The sequence below is a fragment of the Chamaea fasciata genome, unplaced genomic scaffold, assembly GCF_029207755.1.
Source record: "Chamaea fasciata isolate MVZ Bird 193981 ecotype frontalis unplaced genomic scaffold, bChaFas1.0.hap1 SCAF_1, whole genome shotgun sequence".
Classification (NCBI taxonomy): Eukaryota; Metazoa; Chordata; class Aves; order Passeriformes; family Sylviidae; genus Chamaea; species Chamaea fasciata.
Window position 1 is genome coordinate 148960906 of NW_027094086.1, and position 20488 is coordinate 148981393.

Sequence of the window (20488 nt, forward strand, 5' to 3'; positions counted from 1 at the left end):
CTTGCACAGAGTGTCTTGCCAAAGCACATGTCGTGCTGCCCCAAGCACAGGCTGTAGAGCAGGGGATTTGTAGATGTTGCAACTCTGTTTCTTCTTTTTATTTCCTAGAAGTACTGGAGAGATTGGGAGTCTTGAAACTCACAGTGCTTCTCCCCATTCTCCTGCTGGTGCTCACTGCCCTTGGAGCTTCTCCATTCCTTTTGAGAGGCTTGGGAAGTGCAGGGAGCAGAATTCCAGGGGAAACTGAGCCATCAGTTGGGGTTTCCTAAACCCTGGGTGTAAATGGGGCAATTTGTGGGAACACAGCAATGCTGCAAGCCAGCTGCTGAGAGCAGAGGAGCCAGGTAGATTCCTGCCTGCCTTTCAGAGCAGGTCCGTCCTCTTCTTGAAGCTCACGGCCCTGCTTGAGTGAGTGAGAACACACAGTTCTGAGGTCATATGTGAAATTATTATAAAATCACAGTTCGGTGTCGTGTGTGATCTTAGTAAAACCTGGCCACCACCAAGTTACCAGCTGGAAATGCATTTCTTTGCTCTTCCCTTACCTGTCTTCCCTGACCTTCCACTCTCTGTTCCTCTGCCCTGTTACAGAGGAACCTCTGCAGTGCCAAGGCTGCCACTGGAGTCTAGGGAGCACAGAGGAGAGGTGCTAATTTTGGGGTTGCAAGTGCTTTCAGTCCAGTGATCAGTCTCTGTGCCTATCTGGAGATAATGGAGTACAGGAACAGTCTTTTATGTCAAATATCTGTATTTGCCTTTATCTGTGGGAGCTTAATCTTATTAGACGGTTTTATTAGCAGATGTGGATTGTTTGTGAATGGTTTTTGGATCACTCTAGATTACGTGCAAGTCTTCTTTCTTTCTTTTTTTTTTTTTTAACAGTTCTTGGGTAATAGGGTCACGGGGAGCCAAATACAGGGTTTCACATGGTGTGTCCACAGGGCTCTGGCCAATTCTGTTCATTCCCTTTGTCTGATTAGCAGCTCCTGCAGCCGAACAACAGCAAGCAGCATGAGATGAGGATCTCCAGATCCATGGGTGATATCATGGGCTCCCTGTACAAAGACTCCGAGAGGACGCGCAAGTATTCCACTGGTGAGTGAAACGTAGGAATTCTGAGCTGTTTCAGCCTGGCCACCACCCTCTTCCTCCTTTTTTGTCACAGCCCTGTGGGTGTTACAGTCTGGATGGCCACCCTGATGTCCCCCACAGTAACTCAGTGCAGTTGCTGCTCGTTCTCAGCCTGAGGAAGAGAGACTCTGCAGGCTGGGGGAGGTTGTGCTGAGCAGAGTCACTCTGAGCACAAAAGTGAAGAGAATGGGAGACCTGGAGTGTAATTTGGGGGTGGGAAATACAGCGATAAAAATGTCCATTTAATTTAATTCCACTGAGCTTTATGGAAGTGAAGAGTGATGCTCTACAGAAAGCCGAGGCTGTTTGGGACCTCTGGTTATTCCTTTCCTTATTCCTTTATTCCAGCTGTGTGCTGTTGTTCTCTAAGTATCTGTCCCCCTTTCTCAGGTGGCGGGATAATGTAGCTGAGTGGGCTCAGACTCCTTGGCTCCTGGCTGGGACCAGCTTCACCACATAAAGACCAAATTTGTGTCTGTGTGCTTTCAATCTGTTCTTGTGGGTTAAATGACATCTGTGGTAGCTGTCTCTGGGGCTTCTCAGGGGCATGTGTGCAATGTTTTGCAGTGGTGACATTCCAGAGGAAGGGGAGTATCCCTCTCTTTCAGAAGTGCTCAAAGTAGGTACCTGCAGCCCCTGAAACCAGGCTGGCAAACACCTGATCTCCTTCTGCAGCCCTGGGACTGGAGTTTGTTTCTTGTGTGGTTTTCTCTTTGGTTTTCTGGGCTTGAGATTATGCTTTCCTTGCTTTCTAAAATACACTGAGCTTTTTGAGATCCTGATGATCAGCTGTCTGTAGGAGCTTTTGTGTGAAGACCCTTGTAAGATTTTGTAGAGAGCAGGGTGCCTTGTGCAGAACTGGTAAAGCAGTATGTAGGACTGTAAAGCAGGAGTATAATTATTGATGTTCCAGCCTGCAGGCAGGATGAATGATTTTTTTCACACGGTGAATGTTCTCTGCTGTGTCTGTGGGTGCAGGTTATAGGGCAATTTCTACAGATCTTTATTATTTTCATGGAAGTACTTGCCAGCTGTAGAACTGGCAGCCTTGAATAAAGTGGGGCCCTCCTTCAGAAATACTCATAGAGAAATACTTCATCCTCTAAAGATCCTCTGTACTTTTATGGCAGTACATACTTCCAAACTCTTCTCTGTGCAACAAAAGAGTGTTTTTCTCCAAGGACTTGCCCCTTCTCTGTTTCATAGCCTGTGCTGATAACGAATCCTGTGATGTGCTGCATCTCAGGCAAGATTTATAGAAAATACTTTTCTAGGGTAGTTCCAACATACCCCTTGTGCAGCCATGCCCAGCTCTTACTCATGCCAGGGGTGGGTGGCACATGTGCAAGGGCTCTCTTTGAGCCTGGTGTTTGGATCTACCAGGGTTGTCTTTTTCTATATTTCCCCCCCTAGCTCACATGGTATTTGAGAGTTTGGCAGAGTCACTAGATGACCCTGAATGAAATGTACACATAAAGCACAGAGTCTCAGCAGAAACTGTGCTTGGGCAAAACTTCTCTGCTGCCAATTTTTTTTTGGTACGTGTTAGGAGCGAAGAGCTGTGGCAGTGGGAGCTGTCACTGACTTGTGAGCCTGAGTGTGACGGGCAGGATTGATTCCATGTGTAGCTGTGCTAGTGGGTTCTTGCAAAGTGAAGACTTTCCTGCCAACTTTTATGCTGTGCTTTTGCCTGTCCTTCCTGTTTTGGAGCTGCTGGTTCCTGACCAGCTCTGCACTGCTGTCTGTGAGGTGTCTCTGCCTTGAGAATGCCCTGAGCCAGGGCAAGGCAGACAAAGGGTGAAATATCAGTTCTGCAAGGGTGAGAGCCTGAGGTACAAATGGATTTTGAGGGAATGCTCCAGAAGCAGAGTGGAAGAATGGTCATAATGTGCTGCTTTAGTCAAGGTAACAGAGGAGGAGCACAGGGCAGCAGCAGCTGTGGGATGCAGAGTGTGCTGATTTTGGGATTTTTAGGAGCTAAGGTGCCAAACTCTGAGTCCTTGGCACTTTTACCTGGTCAGGTGGCAAAAGTAACCAGCCCAAGCATCAGTCATACCTGTTTCTTTTTCCATGTAAGCCATCAGTCTCGCAAAGAGGTTTCAACAAGCCCTCTGCACGACAACAGAAGGTCACTCCTCTCTTTGGGTTATCTGGGATCTGTAGGAAGCTACTGCAGCTCTGCCTAGGGGGTGCTCACAATCCAGTGGATACATTTTTGGCCTCTTGAGTCAGAACTGGGCGATCCAGCAGCTGGGCAGAAACTCCAGCGAGCTGAAAGGGAGAGCAGCATTTCAAATGGAGCATAAAACCCAGCGTCAGGGAACAGACAGACAGACAGACAGACATGATGCTGTGTTTTGTTTTCCCAAAGTGGGGGGGTTCACTCAACTTGGTGCACAGTCAAAAGGCATCCTAAGTGGCTGGGAATTCTGTAGGATAAACTTCCCTTGCAGTCACAAGGCCTTTCACAGTGTTTTCCTTCTGCTGTCGTCAAAGTGGTTGCTATCAAAAGAGGATCCTAACTCAGTTCAGCTTTTCTCTTGAAACCACATTTAAAAGGAGATTCAAAGTATCTTTATAATAAAAGGTAGTTCAGGGTCATGTTCTCCATGTTTCTGAGATGTCTCATGTTTTTCTGCTGACTCTGCCATGTAAGCAACAGCGGAAAATAATAAAACTGTGTGTAATTGGCACAAGCACGTTGCAAGGGAGGTAGATGTTCTGGGGAAGATTTAGCTATTTTTGCTTCTGCTGGGCAGAAAATGTCTTCATGCCGTGTCCCTGAAAAACCTTATGCAAAGTCAATATTTTCTTTTTTTTTTTTTTTTCCCCCATAAACTTTTACTGTGGAAATCCCCTTCCAGTTTTTTGGTGGCCAGCAAAAGCTCAAGGGAACTTGGACTGAGAAAGGAAAACTTTTTGGGTTCTGGATATTCAGATAACTGAATAAATTGTTTTTATTTACTTTGAAGAAATGCATACTTCAGAACATTATCCATTCCAGCATCGCCATTTCAGTGGAAACATTTACCAGAAGATTTATTTTACTGGTTTTTTCATTGAAAACCAGTCTGCTGAGCCATGGCTTCATGTGCCTGCCAGCTCTCTCCAGACCAGCGGTAGTGCAGCAATTAGGATGAATGACACCTTCTCTGTTTTGAGAAGAGGAGGAAAACTTATCTATGTGCTTCATGCCAGCTTCTTTAGAGCTAGAAAATAGGTTCTGTCTTGCTTATTAGTTTAGAAGTACCCTAAATTTTTCTTGAAGTGTAGAAATCCACGCTCAGAAGGATCAGCAAGGAGAGGAGGGAGACTTGTGGACGTCCCACTGGAAGAGAAGAAATTGAGGGAGATTTGGCCCATCTGCTCACAGCTCCCCTTGACAGGACCAGAGAGAGAAGTTTCCAGCAGGTTTCTCTCTCTCCTGTGCAGCCCTGTCCTGAGCCTGGTGCTTCTGCCAGGGCTCAGAGGAGCAGCACATCCTGACGTCGTGTCCCTTGTTCGGGAACGTCATCCCAGGGCTGGGCTCCCTGTGGCTGCAGCTGTGAGCGGTGGCAGCTGCCAGCAAACCCTCCCCAGCTCTGGCTGTGCAGGGGCTTCTCTTCCCTGCTGGATGCTGCTCAGTAATGGGTGAAGTTTTGGGAAGAGCAGGGGAAGGATGAGGCCAGGGAATGCGGGGGCGGAGGGAAGCCGAGCCTGGCACAGGGGATCTGGCTGTACGTGCAGCACCACGAGCTCTGCACAAACTGCATGAAAGGCTCTTCTGAAATAAAACTATCAGAAGGGAACATGAAAGGCCCCAGTGGGTGCCAGCAGTGACTGTGAGTCTCCGTGCTGTCCTGGGGACACGCTGTGCTCTCGTCTCAAATCTGTGGCTTTACATTGGTGTGTGCAGCACGGAGCAGGAATCCCTCCCCAGAGCACCTTGCTGCAGAGGGTAACCGAGGTCAAATGCTCAACCAGTGCCAACTCTGAGTTCAGGAATCCCAAACAGAGCTGCTGAGATCTGACCAGGGCTCTGCCTGTGCAGAAGTGCCTCCTCACAGCCTGCCCTGTCCCCACTGGAGCTGACATGCAATCCCACAGACTCCAGGACAGTCCCTTGGGGGCTTCCTCTCCCTGCCTGGTGCTGCTGCTGTTTCTTGAGTGTTAGGTCAAGTGTGAAGAGCATCTGTGATGTGTCAAACAGGCACATCTGGGCTTTTCTGTCTGTTTCTGCCTCTGCCTCAGGGTGGATTAATCAGCATTATCCAATATATCCAATGTGCCTTGTGTTTTACCTGCTATGAATTAAACCTGCTATGAAGTACCACTGTTGCTCTCTTTCTCTGTCCCCTGTTTCCCATTCCTCCCCTCCTCCAGCACCACTGGAGGTTTTGTTAACAGAGCAGGATAGGGCTGGAGTGGGGAATCAACCCTGAGCTCCAGAGCTCCAGAGCACCTCCCCATGTTTCTCCCAGGTGGAAGAGCATGCATGGATGCAAAGCAGCAGCAACTAGTGCTCCTGGAGGTGTGAAGCTGCAAAAATTACTTTGGGCAGCACTTCTACCCAAACAGCCTGGCTGAAAAGGGATCTGCTTCATTCCAGCAGTTTCCGAGCATGCAAAAGCCTAAGCACTTTATTTAATTTCCTTACCTGCTGGGAAATAGCTGGTGTCTTATCCCCTTTTAAAGTTTTTGGCAGGAAATGTGACTCTGGAAGGTCAAACACAGCTGATGTATGGCTGTGAATAGTTGTTACAGGCAAAAGCTTAATGTGAGATCATGCGAAGACTTTGTGCTTGTGATAAATCTGGTTTAACTCCCTGGGTTCAGAGTCAAACAGGGCATGTGCAGATCTTTCCATAGTCAAAGGGTTTCTGGATAACAAGTGGGTCATTGGAGCAAGAGATCCCAATAGTGCATGAGCAGACCCATGCCTCGTTGCAGCAGTAACTGAAATGCACAGCAGAGCTAAGATACAGCAATTCCACCTCACTAAATCCTCCAGCAGCTTTTTGGGGCAAGAGCCACCCAAATGTCCTTGTGCTGCATTCCAGATTGGCATCTGCTAAGCAAACGAGGGGCTGCTGATGCAGTAATTTATTCAGGGTGCCCGAATTGCTCAATAGTTAAAAGTTTGTTTGTCTTCAAAGAGAGGATGCTGTACTTCCCAACTGGTTTTGTTTGAGGGCTGGTGGAAAGCCAGTTCGTTATGAGTGCTGCAGCACTCGAGAAATTCTCTCCTCTTGATCTTGGCATTACTTCAGTTGGAGTTTTTTCACTGTGTTCTTATCCTACAGGAAATCTGTGAAGGAGAAAATAGGAAGAAGAAAAAAAAAGTAACTCAAAGCCATATGACTTTTATTTTTACAGTCTAAGCAAGGAGTCAGAAGGAAGATGTAGCATGGGACAGACAAATCTGTGTGTCTGGTGTAAATCCAGCAAAAAGGTCTGATTTAATGATCTTTAATGCTGGTATGACACTGTTAACATTCACAGCTCCTGATGTGTATCTGCTTAAGTGAAAGGTGGGAACTCGGGTTTGTAGTGTTGATCACACAGATGGATTTATTCCAGAGATCCATCTGGCACAGTAACTGGGATGCAGAATAGCGGCAGAAGAGGCAGAAGTGTTGTGTTGATAGATCAGTGTTGACTTTCCATGATGGGGTAGGCCCCCTCCCAGTACCTTTCTCTTGTGCTCAGCCCCTGGGCGTGTTGTTAGCAAATGGTAGTAATGAACCCAAGAAATGGCGAGAGTGCCACAAAATGGATACAAAATGTGAGGAAACACATCTCCATGTGCTTTCTATCTCCTCGAGGATGTATGCTTTTCAGAAGTCTGCATGAAAACAAGTTGTTGTGTTGTGTGAAAGCTCACGTTGCATGATGCCGACCAGCTGAAGCTCCAGCACAGATCCACATGGATCTCGGTCAGCAATTCCTTGCCATGGAGTGACGACAGCACAGGGATGGAGGGGAGGGACTGCAGGGAGTCAGGCAGAGCCAAGACTCTGCAGCTGGGCCAAGCAAGGGCAGCAAATCGCTAAAGCTGGAAAAGGCACAGGGATAGAGTGGATTTGGGGGAATAAACAGGAGGAATGGAACATCTTCATAAAGAAGCTGTGGAGTTCTCTCCCAGGTGCAAAATGGAAATCACCTTCTGCTGAATGAGCCCTGTGAGGGAGCCAGTGGAAGCTTTGCTGTCAGTGCATAGGATGCACAGGGTAGAGGCTCTGGGATTATAGACAGGGGGATAAATTCCCTTGGCCAAAAATGGGACGAACTGATCCCATAGGTCGTTCCTGCCCTGGAGTTTTTGGATTTGAGGGCTGGTTTTCCTTCTTCTTTACTTTCATGTAGGGAAAGGGGGGAGAAGAGAGTATTTGAGTGCAAATCATTTTCCATATAACAAATGTTTCAGTGATGTTGCACTGAGCACAGCCAGGGTGTTTCCCAGATGCCCGGACAAGAAACCTGCTCCAGGTGGATTTGTGGATTGTGGTTTGCTTTGAGATTGACTAATTGTAGATTGTAACACTGATGCCTTGACAGAACTCCCAGAGCTCTTCCCTTTCTGGCATCACATCTGGATACAGTGACAGCTCTTAGGATCCAGGGTGTGTTGGAGGTCAAGTCTACCACATGTTGTGTGGTCCCACAGTAACAAACTCTCCCTGTTGCTAAAGCTTTGGAGGATGCCCATAAACAGCATCACACCTCTAGCTCCATTCCCATCTGTCTTGGTTTGGAAAGACAGGTGTCTACCGGGGAAAAGCCAGAGCTTCCCTTGGAATGGATAATGTAAATCCGCTCCCTCTGAATTATTATAATTTGGAAATTAAGGGGCTTTCGGGCAAAGATATGAGAATAGGAATAATTGTTCTTTACTAGTAATATTAAAAATGTAGTAATACAAGAAAGTAAACAAACAGAGAAAGAAAGACGCTGTCAGAGTCAGAATACAACCTGACTCCCTCCTGGTCAGGGCATTGGTAGCATTCTAATTAAGTCCTGCTGGAGTGACAATGTGGTTCCATTGGAGTAGAGATGATCCTCTAGATGGTCCAGTGGTGGTGAGATGGGTGCAGTTTTCCTCTGGGAATCCAGTGCAGACAGGCTGTGCTGGTGTTCTGGATCTCAGGTTTTGTCCAGGTAGGAATTCTTGGCTCCTCGCCCTGGGTGGAGCATCTCCCAGTGGGATGATGTAATTGTATCAGCCATGCAGTGAGCCTGGATGGCCCATGAACAGCAGATATCCCCTGGAGGGAGGATGGGTCCTGGAAGAGATAAAGAACACTGCCCCACCTGGTTTAACAGCTGGCCCATTAACAGAAGGTACCTGCCCCCTCCCCCCAGAGTTAGAAGAGAGAAAGGAAAACCCCTCTTCTACCAGTTTCAATAGATAGCAAATAGAATACTTGCTTTTGGTTACATCTTGCATTGCAACCCAAGACACCTCCTCATGAGCTCAAACTCAGCAGCATCTCCAGGAGCTCTGTGCTCACTGGAGCAGCGTTTCTGGGAGGATTTGGGTGGGTAGGTTCCCTCCCTGACCCGTGTGTGTCTGTGTCCCAGGCTCCCTGCACACTGGCCGGAGCTCCCCGCCGCCGGGCAGCGTTCCCGAGGAGCAGCAGCAGATCGCCCGCCAGGGATCCTACACCAGCATCAACAGCGAGGGCGAGTTCATCCCCGAGACCATGGACCAGAACGTGAGCAGGGCTGGGGCTGTGGGGGAAACTGGGCCAGTGCTGGGTGTGAGCAGGCTGCGCTGTGGGAGCTGTTCCCACCATTAAATCCCAGCAGTGCCTGTGCTTGGGGCTCAGGCCAGCTTTTTCCAGGAATGGGTGCCCCCGGGCTTGACATGCCTGGGAAAGTCTGATTTCCAGGAATCCTGGGAGCCAGCATCTGTAGGGATGGCAAATGTGCCCGGGTACCTCGGGTAGCTCTTGGAGCAGCACAGATCTGGGGCACATGTGTGCACCAGCTGCCAGGTCCTCGTGGCCACAGCATTCCCAGATCCCAGGACCACGAGGGAATGTGCCAAGCAACCGATTGCCTGCGATTGCAACAGCCTGGGGATATCAGCAGCTCTGGCTGCTTCCCATGTGGTGTTTCTGCCTGAGCTCCAGTTACAGTTCTTGGCTCTGCCCACAGCCTCTGTGGTTTTGTGTCTCTGTCCCTCCCCCATTTATATTTTTTTAAACTCTCTTAATAAGGAGATTGTATATTCCAGTCCTTCTGTAATAAAAGAGCAGCAAGTTCCTCAGTGCTGAGCAGTACCTCGTCCTCCAGTCAATTTGGTACCCACAATGAGGGAAACTCTGCAGTGTCAAGGGACCACAGTGAAAGCAGCTTATACCTCCCTCTTCATTTGCATTTCTGCTCAATCTATAGCTCTGAAGAGCTTAGTATAGATCCTGTGAAGTCAGCTGGGCTGTCTGGGCCCATGTCATTCTTACAATGCTCTTGGAAACAGAGGACCAAGCTCCAGAGTTTGCAGGAGGGTCATCTGGAAGGCTCTAAACTCAATCCATCAGGTTTCCATGCTGGCCCCCAAGGATGTCCCTGGGGAGATGTGTATTTCCTACACTCAAAAGCACCCACTAGCTCCACGTTTGCATGCAGGCTGTGCTGGTGTTTCCATGGCAAAGCTGTGTTTTCAACAGTTTATTATACAGCCATTAATAAAATAAGAAGTCACTCCGGGTGAGTCTTGGCAGCGTCGGAGTGCAGATGTATCGTGTGCTCCTTGCAGCCAAAAGTTGGCTCTCTATTGTTTTCACATGCCTCCAAAACATGTTGGGGAGGATTAAGACAAAGTGTGTGTATGTGCAGGGGGAGGGTCCCCGTGACCCCCTTGGGTGTAAATCAGCCCAGCTTCACTGGCTGTTCATGGAGCTCCATTAATTCAGAGCCCTGACCCTGCTCCAGATGAAGGTTCCCAGATGCTCTCCTTGCTTTTCCCCAACATCACGCTGTGGGTGGCCTGCAGCCCTTTGCTGGCAAATTAAAAGCAGAGGAAAGGGGTTTGGGGAATGGTTTGGGGTTTTTTGTCTTTCCTCATTGAGCAGCCATGCTTTTCCCTATATGGGCTTTGCCTTCAGAATGTCCTTGTACTACTGCTTCCATACGTGCCTCATGGAGAACCACTCAGAAGCTGGAGCTTGCTGCCTTTGGGGGAATGCCCCTGTGCAAGCCTGTGATATAACTGTGGTCTTGAGACCAGTCTGGCAGATGAACAGAGGCTGAGTATGGAGCATGCTCGAATTCCCAATTTTATGCTTTTGAGAAATGAGTCTGTTCCAGCTTTAACTGCTGGAGGAGACCTGGCATGACTGGCAGAGGTGGGGAGTGGGTTCTATCAGAGTGCTCGTCTTTGGCCTAGTGCATTTAGAAGGAGATTTTGGGGTAAAAACTAGGAAGCAGAGAAAAATTGCACTTTGCAGTTGGGACTGCCTGGCCAAAACAGCACGAGCTGTTTATGACAACCGGCTGAGGAGGGCTGAAAGGAACAACCTGTGGAAAGGGAGGCTATTGGGGAAGAAGGAGCAATGTGGGAAGGAGCAAAGTGTGGCTCCACGTGGTGTTTAACCCTCATTGCTCAGCTTTCCCAGGAATGAGCTGTGGAGCAGGGATTGGTGAATGTCCACAGCCAGGAGGGAGCATGGCACTGCCCTGGCACCACCAGGAGCACAGCGTGGCGCGGAGCAGGCTCTGCTCCATGTGGAAGTGCACACAGCCTCAGGGTTTACCACTCCATACAAAACCTCTATTGTTACTAACCAGCTATAAATAACCCTGGCCAGTACAATGTCTCATCCAGGAAGCAACACAAATGCAGCGTTTGACTCACTGAACTGGTGAGAGCCAAGCCGGTTCTTCCAGCCAAAAACCCTGATGATGCCGTGCTTATCAGTGGAGAGGAAGGCTGGGCTCGTGTGCCAGGGCAGCTTGGGAAGTCAAGAGTCCAGGGCTGCAGTCCTGGCTGTGGTACACAATATCCACTTGGCCTTGGGCACATCATTTGTGTCCTGATACATATTTTCCTTTAGTAGTAATGTAATTATTTCTCACAAATACTTTAAATCTCACTGCCTTCTCCGCATGCTTTGAATATCAGGGTGCTAATTGTCTTTGCTTCAGCAAATAGCAGTTGGAAAGCACAATAATGCAGAGAAGGGATCATAAATGGATGACCCTGCAGAGGTCTGCTAGTTCTGGAGCTTGGAGAGCTACAGGGCATGGTTTTACTGTTTCCCCTTTTCTTTCTCTGTCAGATGCTTGAAGCTTTCATCAGCCCCGATGACTCGCTGTCTGGGAGCTGCCAGTCGCTGGACAGGTCTGTGGACAGGTGAGTTGTGTGTGCCACCATGTTCACAAGCTGAACTGCAGCCTCTGCTCCGGAGCAGGAGTGGAGCAGGATCAGTGGAAACTCCTGAGGTTCCTGTTGGGATGAGGATGCACCTGGGCAAAACAAATTTATCTTTTTCGCTGAAAACCAGATCCTAGCACAGATGTCTGTGCAGTGGTATGATTTGAATTGCAGCAATCTGAGCTGGACAAAGGCAGCCTAGATTTCCTTTTTTGACTTTTGAGATGAATATTCTTACAGAATCACACAATGGTTTGGGTTGGAAGGGACCTTAAAGATCCAGTTCCAATCCCCTGCCATAAGCAGCAACACCTTCCACTAGACCAGGTTGCTCAGTGCTCCATTTAGCCTGGCCTTGAACTCTTCCAGGGACGGGCATCCACAATTTCTCTGGGCAGTCTGTTCCAGGGCTTCACCACCCTCACAGCACCTCCTTCCCCTCTGGCTGTCTGCAGTCACCAGGTCAATATTCCATCAACCTCTCTGTGCCTCCTCCTTCCTGGGCACGCTGTCTGCTCTCCACTGACCACTGGCAAACTCAGCAGCCCCTGTGCAGTGCCAGCAGCCACAGACGTGTCAGTCAAGGTGCTGAGGACACCAGATGAGCAGTAACTAAGTTTAGCTACTCAGCAGGAAGCAAGTGGGACACGTTGTACTAACCCAGGCTGCGATTCAGTGCCTGGTGCCATTGAGCTGGGTCCCAGCTCACACGTGCACAGAATCCGTGTGTTTGCTGCTGTGCAGGGTGAGCTGTGGATAAGACACAGTGTCCTTTTGGGAAGCAGTCTATTTTTTTTTCCGTCTGCATCAAAGATTTTCTATTTTTTTCCGCTGTTGCTGTTGCCACACAGCACCAAGGCTGCGTTCCAGCGGGCCTGTGCTGTGCTGATTGTGTAGCGTGCTTCGGGTTTGCAGCTCCCTGTGCTTTGGATCTGTCTCAGCATCAAGGTCCATTTCCTTTTTGTGGCTTTTAATAATTTCCTGTGGTGCATTTACTCATTGTTACGGCTGTATCGAAGCTGGATTCCTTGTGTTCCCAACCTATCTGCCCCAGCTTTGCTTTTGCACAGATTTTGCCAAGAAGAACAGCAGAAGGAGCATGGGCTGTTTGTAACACTGCTGTGGAGTGAGAGAAGAGCTTTAGGCTTTTAGCTCTCTGTTTGTGAGAGGGTGGCACAGGCTGATTTCATGTGCAAAGCAGGCAGATGTGTTCAGTCATGGGTCTAGGAGCTGGAAAAGGCACAGGGAGGGCTCTGTTATTCCAAGGAAGAGGAGTAAGTGGGACTATTCCTGCAAAGAGGTGGTGGAGCCAGTTGTTTAGGATGGCATCAGCCCAATAGCACAGAGCAAGTCACCAGGCTGAGGGTTAGGAACAGCACCACAAACTCCTCTTTGCTACAGCAGTGATCACCTTTGACGTGAGCAGGTTTCAGAGCGCTTTACAAAGCTGATTTCTACTCGCTGCCCAAATTGTTAAAAGAGAGAGTGGAAAACCCACGTGCCCAGGTCACTCTTTAGGAGCCTGGGGTGAAATTGGGATTGCTGAAATCCCCTTGTGGTGGTTTTTCATCCTCTCACTGTAGTTCAAAGACCTCGAGGCACCAATGCCACCCTCTCCCTCCTGTCTTGTGGGAGGCTGCAAGTTCCCAGTGGTGGTGCAGAGTTTTTGTGTGAGGAAGGTGGGAGGTGATGTTGGACAGAAGGGAAACCTGCATGAACTGAGCAGGACTGGAGGACTCTGGTGTGTACACTTGCAGCAACTGAGCAGTGTTCATAGAAAGCAGAGGTGTGTGGTTGAACATTTGACCTTGAGGAAACAGAAGCCTGTGGCCCTCCTGTTCTGCCTCATGCCTGGGGGTGATCATCTTTGGCTGCTTCATTTCAGCCTGGTGACTGTGGGTTTTGCAGCATCCCTTTTATTTGCCACAGGAGCAAGCTGTGATCCAGCCAAAAAAAAAAAAAAAAAAAAAGAATATATAAAAAAAACCCCTTCATTCTTGTGCAGGATGAGGATGGGAGCTTAGTCATCAGTGCAGCTTGTGGTTTATCCTGTCCTTTCCCTAGTTTATTAATTCTATAGTGTCTCTGATATAATAAATTTATACTTTCTTTTTTTTTTTTTTTTTCTTCATCCATTTGCAGCCCTCCCTTTCCCCAAACCCCTGTTCCTGGAAGGAAGAGCCATCCCAAAGATGGTCTTGATTGCATGGGTAAGCACTCTTGGTGGTTTATATTTGCTGAAAAGTATAAAAAGCATATAGTAGAGACTGTATGAAGACTGTTAGAGAGATGGCACTGCATGAAAAGTAATTAAAAGCAATCAAGCAAACCAGCTCCATGGCTTAGGTAACTCTTCAGAATTGACCCTACAATGATCAAGCATGAATGTTCTCTAAAATCAAAAGGCACAGAGCATCAAACACAGGCAGGGCTGCTCTCTTTTCATTAAACCCTCTTGCCTCTGCAGCAATACCTTTGAGATAGATTTGGGAGTCAATTAACAGCAACAGTAGTCCAAACTGGGCAGCTGGGGCCCTGAGGTGGATGGATGCAAGCAAGCAAAGCTGTTGAGAGATCTGTGTTGGAAGAAGCTGCTGAGGGGGCCATGCTTGTTTGCAGGCAACTCCAAGGTGCTGACACACTGGGAACAACCTTGTTAGATCAGTTTTGTCTCTCTTTTGTCATCTGGGAGTTGCCCCTTCAGGATCTTGACTTCCTACACAGCAAACCCCAGCTCTCTAGGGAGTTACACCTCTTCCACTTGCATGAATAACAATCTGCAATAGTGCAAATGCTGTGGGAGAAACTGTATTGGTGCTTGCAGAGATCATAGGTTACTGCTTAATGACTTATAAACATCCAGCTGGTTAAATAATGGAAACTCTGTAATATTGTAATGACTTGCACTATTAAAAATGAGCAAATGGCAGCCAGCCTGTGGCAGGATAACTCATTGCTGGCCTGAGGCAGGATTTCTAGATTGAGCTGCAGAGATGAAGCTGCAGTCAGCCCTCGTTGCTGAAGGTTTTAATGCTTCCCCCGTGGCACTTTGCTTTGAGACACCTCTGGGCACCATTGCTCACACGTGGCTCACCGAGAACCTCTTGCCCTGTCCTTGTTGCTCCTCTTGCTGACCATATTTCAGCCATTATGTGCTCTTTTTGGCAATCACACCGAAGTACAGCAGAGGCCAGGAATGGCCTCTGAGGAGCGGCTGCTGGCCCCAGGCTAAGAAAAACAAACAATCAGAAGGGGCTGTGTCATTAGAATTGGATGGAGGAAAAATAGCAGGTGAAAGAAGGGGGTGGAATGACAGATATTTTAATCTCAAGTTATTTGGTGTTACCAGCAATGGCTTCCTGTGCTGTGGTTTTTATTAAAAAAAATATGTCCTTATCTTCCATGTCCATCCATCTCTCTCATCATCCAGTGTCTAAACTCTGATGGTCTTTAATCCCTTCTGTATATTCCATCATTCTAGCATTTAATCAAATAAATGTAGAAGTTTGGAGCTCTGGAGGTTTAAATTGATTTTCGGAGGGGAGGAGTCACATCTGAGAAGAAAGAGGAGAGATATTATCTGGTGTTAGTCAAGTGCTAGATTTTTGGCATTTCCCTGGAAATAGCTGATATCAGAGCAAAGGTTTTGGAGTGGATGTGTCTAGGCCTGACCTTGCCTGGCAGGTTTCTTTCCACGCTGATTTTTTTTGCATTTTCCAAGTGCAAATAAGATGTTTTAGTGCCCTGCCTTGGAAACCAAGCATGGTCTGCGTTAATCCCCTGCCTTGTGCTTGAACAATGTGGGCCAGGGTCCATAAATCCAGCAGTTAAACCTCTGCTTTAGGGGCACCAAGGGCAGTGTGTCTAACCCTGATTTTTCACTGAAGGGTTGGTGACTGTGGGCAGATTTCACAAAGAGCCTTGTGGGCTATGCAGAGCTGTGTAAGTGAACACCTTGTCACCTCTTTCTTGCCTCTAACTCAGAACACTGAGTAAGAAACACTCTGGGCATTTGATGCCGAGCTGGTCTCAGAAATATCTGTGTCTTCTTCCCTTCTGCCAGATTTTGACATCCCATTCTGTGAGAGGTTTGGGAAAGGTGGGACCTTCCCGAGGCAGTACCATCTCTCCCAAAGCCGCAAGGACTACAGCGACGGTAAGGAAACGATGGAGGTGATCAGTCCTTGATGGCTTGTGACAGTGCCTGGGACTGGAAAGACTTGGGAAGGAGAGGTTTCTCGTAAAAGGAGAAGCACCCTTTAGTTGCTTTGGGATTCCCTTGTGTATTCAGAAGGGTGTTCTCTGTGATTCCTTGTGGCTCTGCTCTTGGGAAGTGCTGAGCATCTACAGCCTGTCCTCTGCTTACACCTCCTGTTTTAATTTAGCCATGGGGATGATTGGCATTTCTCAGCCCTGGCAGTATCAACCTTCCCATTCCCTTAAATTGCTTTCTTTTGAGGATGCTTTTTGTGACCTTTACATCAGGTTTCTCACTGAGCTGTAGGAAATCCCCAAGCAATTTCAGGGTAGCAGTATCTGTTTGCTTTTCTGTTTTAAGCTGGTGAGCTCTGAGCTTTGGGGCCCACTCCATCACCTTTTTCCTGCTCATTCTTTCACCATATGAGACTGCAGGTAGTGGGAGGCAAAAACTCCCTTGGGAGAAAATGTACTGAGGATGTGCAGAGAGAGCATATTGAGCTTTCCAGAATGAGCTTCATTTCTCACTGACACCCCTGTGAAAGCGGGTCTGGCCCTGCTGTGTGGTCATTTGCATGTGGACTTAGGGGATGGCAGGGATAATTTTCAATGTAAATCTCTGCCTGTTCAGTGTTTAATTGTGATTAACAACCAACAAACCCCCTGATGTAATTAAACTGTTGCAAACCCCTCTGGAAACATCTGCGTTAGATGTAATGCCTGCTGTTATCAACTCTCAAATTGAATTTAAAATCTTCACAGGGCTTTGCTTCAGTTTCATTACACTTGCCTTGTTTAATTTGAAGAGATGAGAATCTGGGCAGTGACGTGAGAAGCTGGTGACAGGTGGATCCAAGCTGGTGTGTGTGTTCTGGCTGTAACTTTACCCCTTTTCCCCTACAGGGCGCAGGACTTTCCCCAGGAGTTACTTCCCACAGGAGAACCTGTTTCAGCTCGTCCCTTCCAGCAGAACCAAGAGCTTTACTGGGGACAGCAAGCTCAGCACCCTGCAGTATGATGAGTACAGGCCCAAGTGTTGGAGCAATTGTGAAAAGGGTCTGCAGGCCTTCAGCACCTCCCCTACAAAATCCAGGAACTGTGAGTGAACCAGAGCCCTGAGTGCCTGAGGTCTCAGCAGAGCTGGGATCTGGCACAAAACTGAACTATTGTGACCCGCTGAGTTACTGGACACCAGCTAAGCCAGCCATGGGTAAACTTTGATTGCACCCCCGCCAGGAGGAGCGTTCCACCAGCTTCTGTCTCATGAGGAAGGTTTAGTACAACACCCCGTGCCTTACCTCGGCCTTTGGCTGAGAGCTGTGGGTTCAGCACTTGCTGGGTTGCAGATGATTGCTTGTGTTGGACTGTCATTGTGGTCACACAGCAGAAGCTTCCCAGAAGACTTGGGATGTGGGAGCAAATGCATCCAGGGTTTCTGTTCCTGGGTTCCATTGCTGTCACCTCAGCACCCAAAGGATGGTCTTGCAGGCTCCTCTGATATTGCAAGATTGCCCATGATACAGAAGCTGGTGCACTTTGGGCCTGTTCAGTGTTGGATAACATCCAACATCTCACATACCAAGTGAGATAAAACTCCCTACTGGTCCCTGCCTGGGTTGCTGCTCAGCCATCCTGTATTCTGCTAAATGCTCCCACAGCAGAAGGGAAATTCCAGTGCTGGCTAAGGAAACAGTTTTTAGAGGAAAGACTCTTAATGAAGTAGAACTTTTCTGGGATTTGTTTCTGCTTCATGCTAATACAGACTGGGAGACCTTCCTCCCCCACCAATAGCACCAGTGTAGTTAAAACTGGTTTGTCCTGGTGCCCCTGGGAGAGAGTGGCTGACTGACTGCCCTGTTCTCTGTAGGGTCAGCTGGACCCTGATGCTGAAGTCTGCCTGCTGTGCTCTTCTCTCAACCCTCTCGTCTCTCCTGTAGCCCTGCAGGCACCTGTGAACTGGAGGCTGGGGAAGCTGCTGGGAAGAGGAGCTTTTGGGGAAGTTTATCTCTGCTATGATGCTGACACTGGGCGGGAGCTGTCAGTGAAGCAGGTGCCTTTTGACCCTGACAGCCAGGAGACAAGTAAAGTGAGTACAAGGCTGTTCTGCAGCACCTTGGGGCATTGTGGGCTGAGGGCAGAGGTGTCCATGTCCCCAGAAGGCAGTGTGTGGAGGCAGGGTGTTGTTTTCCCTCCCTGGAGTAGTCCTGAATGGCTTGTGGCACCAGTCGCAGTGCTCTGGTGACTTGTCTGCCTCCCATTTCCTTGGTTACACTGGCCTGCTGTGTGTCAGGTGTCATCTCTGGCACGTCTGTCTGCTCTTCCTTAGTTTTGTCCTTCTTGCTCCCTTTACCTCCTCCCCATTCTGCTCAGTGACTTTGTTGAAGTCTCTCCAGAAAAACTCCTTAAACTCAAATAGTAGTAGTAGAGATAAAAAAAAATAATAAAAGTAATAATAATAAACCTGTCTCAAAGCCAAGCCCCATCTTTCTCCTTGCCTTTCCATTAGGGCAGTGGTCCTTATTTCTGAGCCTCATGTGGCCAATGTCTTCACAGGCAGCTTCACAGCTGCTACAAAAACTGTGCTCAGCATGAAGCAGCATTTACATCATGTTCCCAAAGACACCATTCCCTTTCCTCAGGAAGCCTGTCTGGTTTATTACAGGAGGTGAATGCTTTAGAATGTGAGATTCAGCTGTTGAAGACTCTCCGTCACGACAGGATCGTGCAGTACTACGGGTGCCTGCGGGATCCTGAGGAGAAGAAACTGTCCATCTTTGTGGAATACATGCCAGGGGTGAGTGTGGTTCCTGCTGGAGATTGTCTTGAGTGGCAGAAAACAGATTTAGAGTTTCCTGGACTTTGGTGAAATTTCTGTCTGTCCAGCTGAGCTGCTTTATAGCTGATGAACCAAACCAAAGCAGTGGATGCGTCCCTAAGGCTTGGGAGAGCTTAGGATGTGAGTCAGATGTCATGGTGAAGCCCCTCAACAGGCACTGGGTGAAATGAAAAGCCTTGCAGGCAGGTTTTAGGTTTGAATCCTGAAGCAGGGTGTGTTCAGAGTCTGGAATCTGAGCTTGGTGAATGTGGGATATGATCCAGGTCTTGCTCCAAACACTGTGGCCTGAGCCCATCCTTAAGTATTTACTGCAAATCCCTGCAGGACAAGCTAGTAGTACAACTGTCCACCCACAGCTGTCACCAATTATTTGTGGCTTTCAGCACGTGTGTATTAAAAACTCTGTTGAAGACAGAGCTTTTTGTGGGCAGCATTATCCTCTTGTGCAGGAGTGGCTTCAGTTTGTGGCTTTGCTGATACAGGATGAAATGGCCATGGGGAAAAAGATCAGAATGCTTTGAGGGAGAATGTGCATGGGTGAGTCGAGCATCTCTTTGTGTTTGGGAGCTTGTGAATTACATCAGCCATTAGACTGATGGTGTAAAACAGCATTGCTGGAGGATGTGTTCTCCTAAGTCCCTTCTGTCCAGCTGGATTCATTCCCCAGAGTGTGGGAGAATAAACCCATGTTTATACAGAGATTTGTAAGGTCAGAAGGGACAATTAAGTCATTTGGTTGCAAATAATTTTGGTGAGTAAATGTGCTAGAGGCTCTGAATGCATCTTGCATGTGAGTGATTAGGTGGACTTCCATGCCTCTGAGTCTCTTCCAAGCCCTGTCCTCCCTCTATCCCTGTGGGCATCTTGCCTTCAGGCTCTACCGCAAGGCAGAGCAGTAAATCCTGGGAATTCCAGCAGTCCCCTTGCTTATTCCACAGCGTGCTGATGTTTGTTAGCAGCCAGGAAACCAGCATTTGATGCTGGGGCAGTGTCCAGCAGGGCTGGAAATTCAGTGTTTGTTTTTTTAAATGATAAAGCTGAGCTCTGACCAAATACAGATTGACTTTGCTGCTGCAACAGCTCGTTAGAAAAGCAGCTGGGGGCTCTGGTTTCCAAGGCCAGTGGAAGTGAGGGAGTTCCCAAACCTTGCAGGACAGCAGTCTGCAAAGCTGGGTCTGGCCAAGCTTCCAGTTCAAGACAGTCAGCTTGGCAAAATCATCACAGGACCAAGTTCGGGTGCACCCTTAGGTTGCCATTCTTATCACGGCCCTCAGTTAACAGTTGACTCTAGTTTCTGTCATGCCCATAAGCTGTTTTTTAAATTATGCTTGGAAAACAGAATGGACCACAGCCCTCAAAGAACCAGTTCCCCCTTCTTATTTAATATCCTCTCATCAGATTGAGGGAGGGCAGGTGAAGGAATCTATTTTGGTTGTGGTGAGGGAACATACCCTGCATACAGGTTATATTGAGGGATCATTTTAGAGCATCTCAGGTTGCTTCAGCAGTGCTGAGAAAGGAAAAGGAGAGGCCCATCCACAAGGTCACCACCAGCCTCAAAAGAAGCCAAAACAGTAGCTGAGCAGAGAAACAGCAGAGATGGGTGGATGTGGAAAAGCTAATACAGTTTGATGGGCTGGCTTGGAGCAGAGCCGCTGCTGTTCCCAGGACAGGACTGGCAGTCTTGGATCAACCCCAGAGCTGCAGGACAGGCAGGAACAGGATGAGTTTCCCCTCCCACTTCCCAGCTAACCTGAATACTTGAGGTAGAGCTGAGTGCAAACCCCAAATCTGCCTCTGGTTCATCCGTGCTAAAACTCAGCTCTGGCACAGTGAGACACATCCATTTCCAAGTGACCCAAAAATACAGCTAAAACCTGCTGCAGATGATAAATGTCTTCACCCCTGCTTCCTTTCCTCTTTGATCAATACCATCAAACCAGTTTGAGCCTGCATGCCTGGGTCAG

The 20488-nt window shown here is 48.3% G+C and overlaps 1 protein-coding gene across 5 annotated transcripts in view; it reads left to right on the plus strand.

Annotated features, from left to right (window-relative positions):
- The window catches only part of LOC136299634 (mitogen-activated protein kinase kinase kinase 3-like), a 77588-nt gene that overhangs the window by 51247 nt on the left and 5853 nt on the right, over positions 1–20488 (plus strand). For 4 of the 5 annotated variants that reach the window (XM_066201424.1, XM_066201454.1, XM_066201436.1 and 1 more), the window contains exons 7-14: positions 981–1095; positions 8692–8825; positions 11394–11467; positions 13631–13698; positions 15552–15644; positions 16589–16783; positions 17623–17771; positions 18348–18479. In XM_066201424.1, the coding sequence (XP_066057521.1) occupies positions 981–1095; positions 8692–8825; positions 11394–11467; positions 13631–13698; positions 15552–15644; positions 16589–16783; positions 17623–17771; positions 18348–18479 (960 nt within the window). The remainder of the gene's footprint in view (positions 1–980; positions 1096–8691; positions 8826–11393; positions 11468–13630; positions 13699–15551; positions 15645–16588; positions 16784–17622; positions 17772–18347; positions 18480–20488) is intronic. The other variant, XM_066201444.1, reaches the window with a different exon arrangement.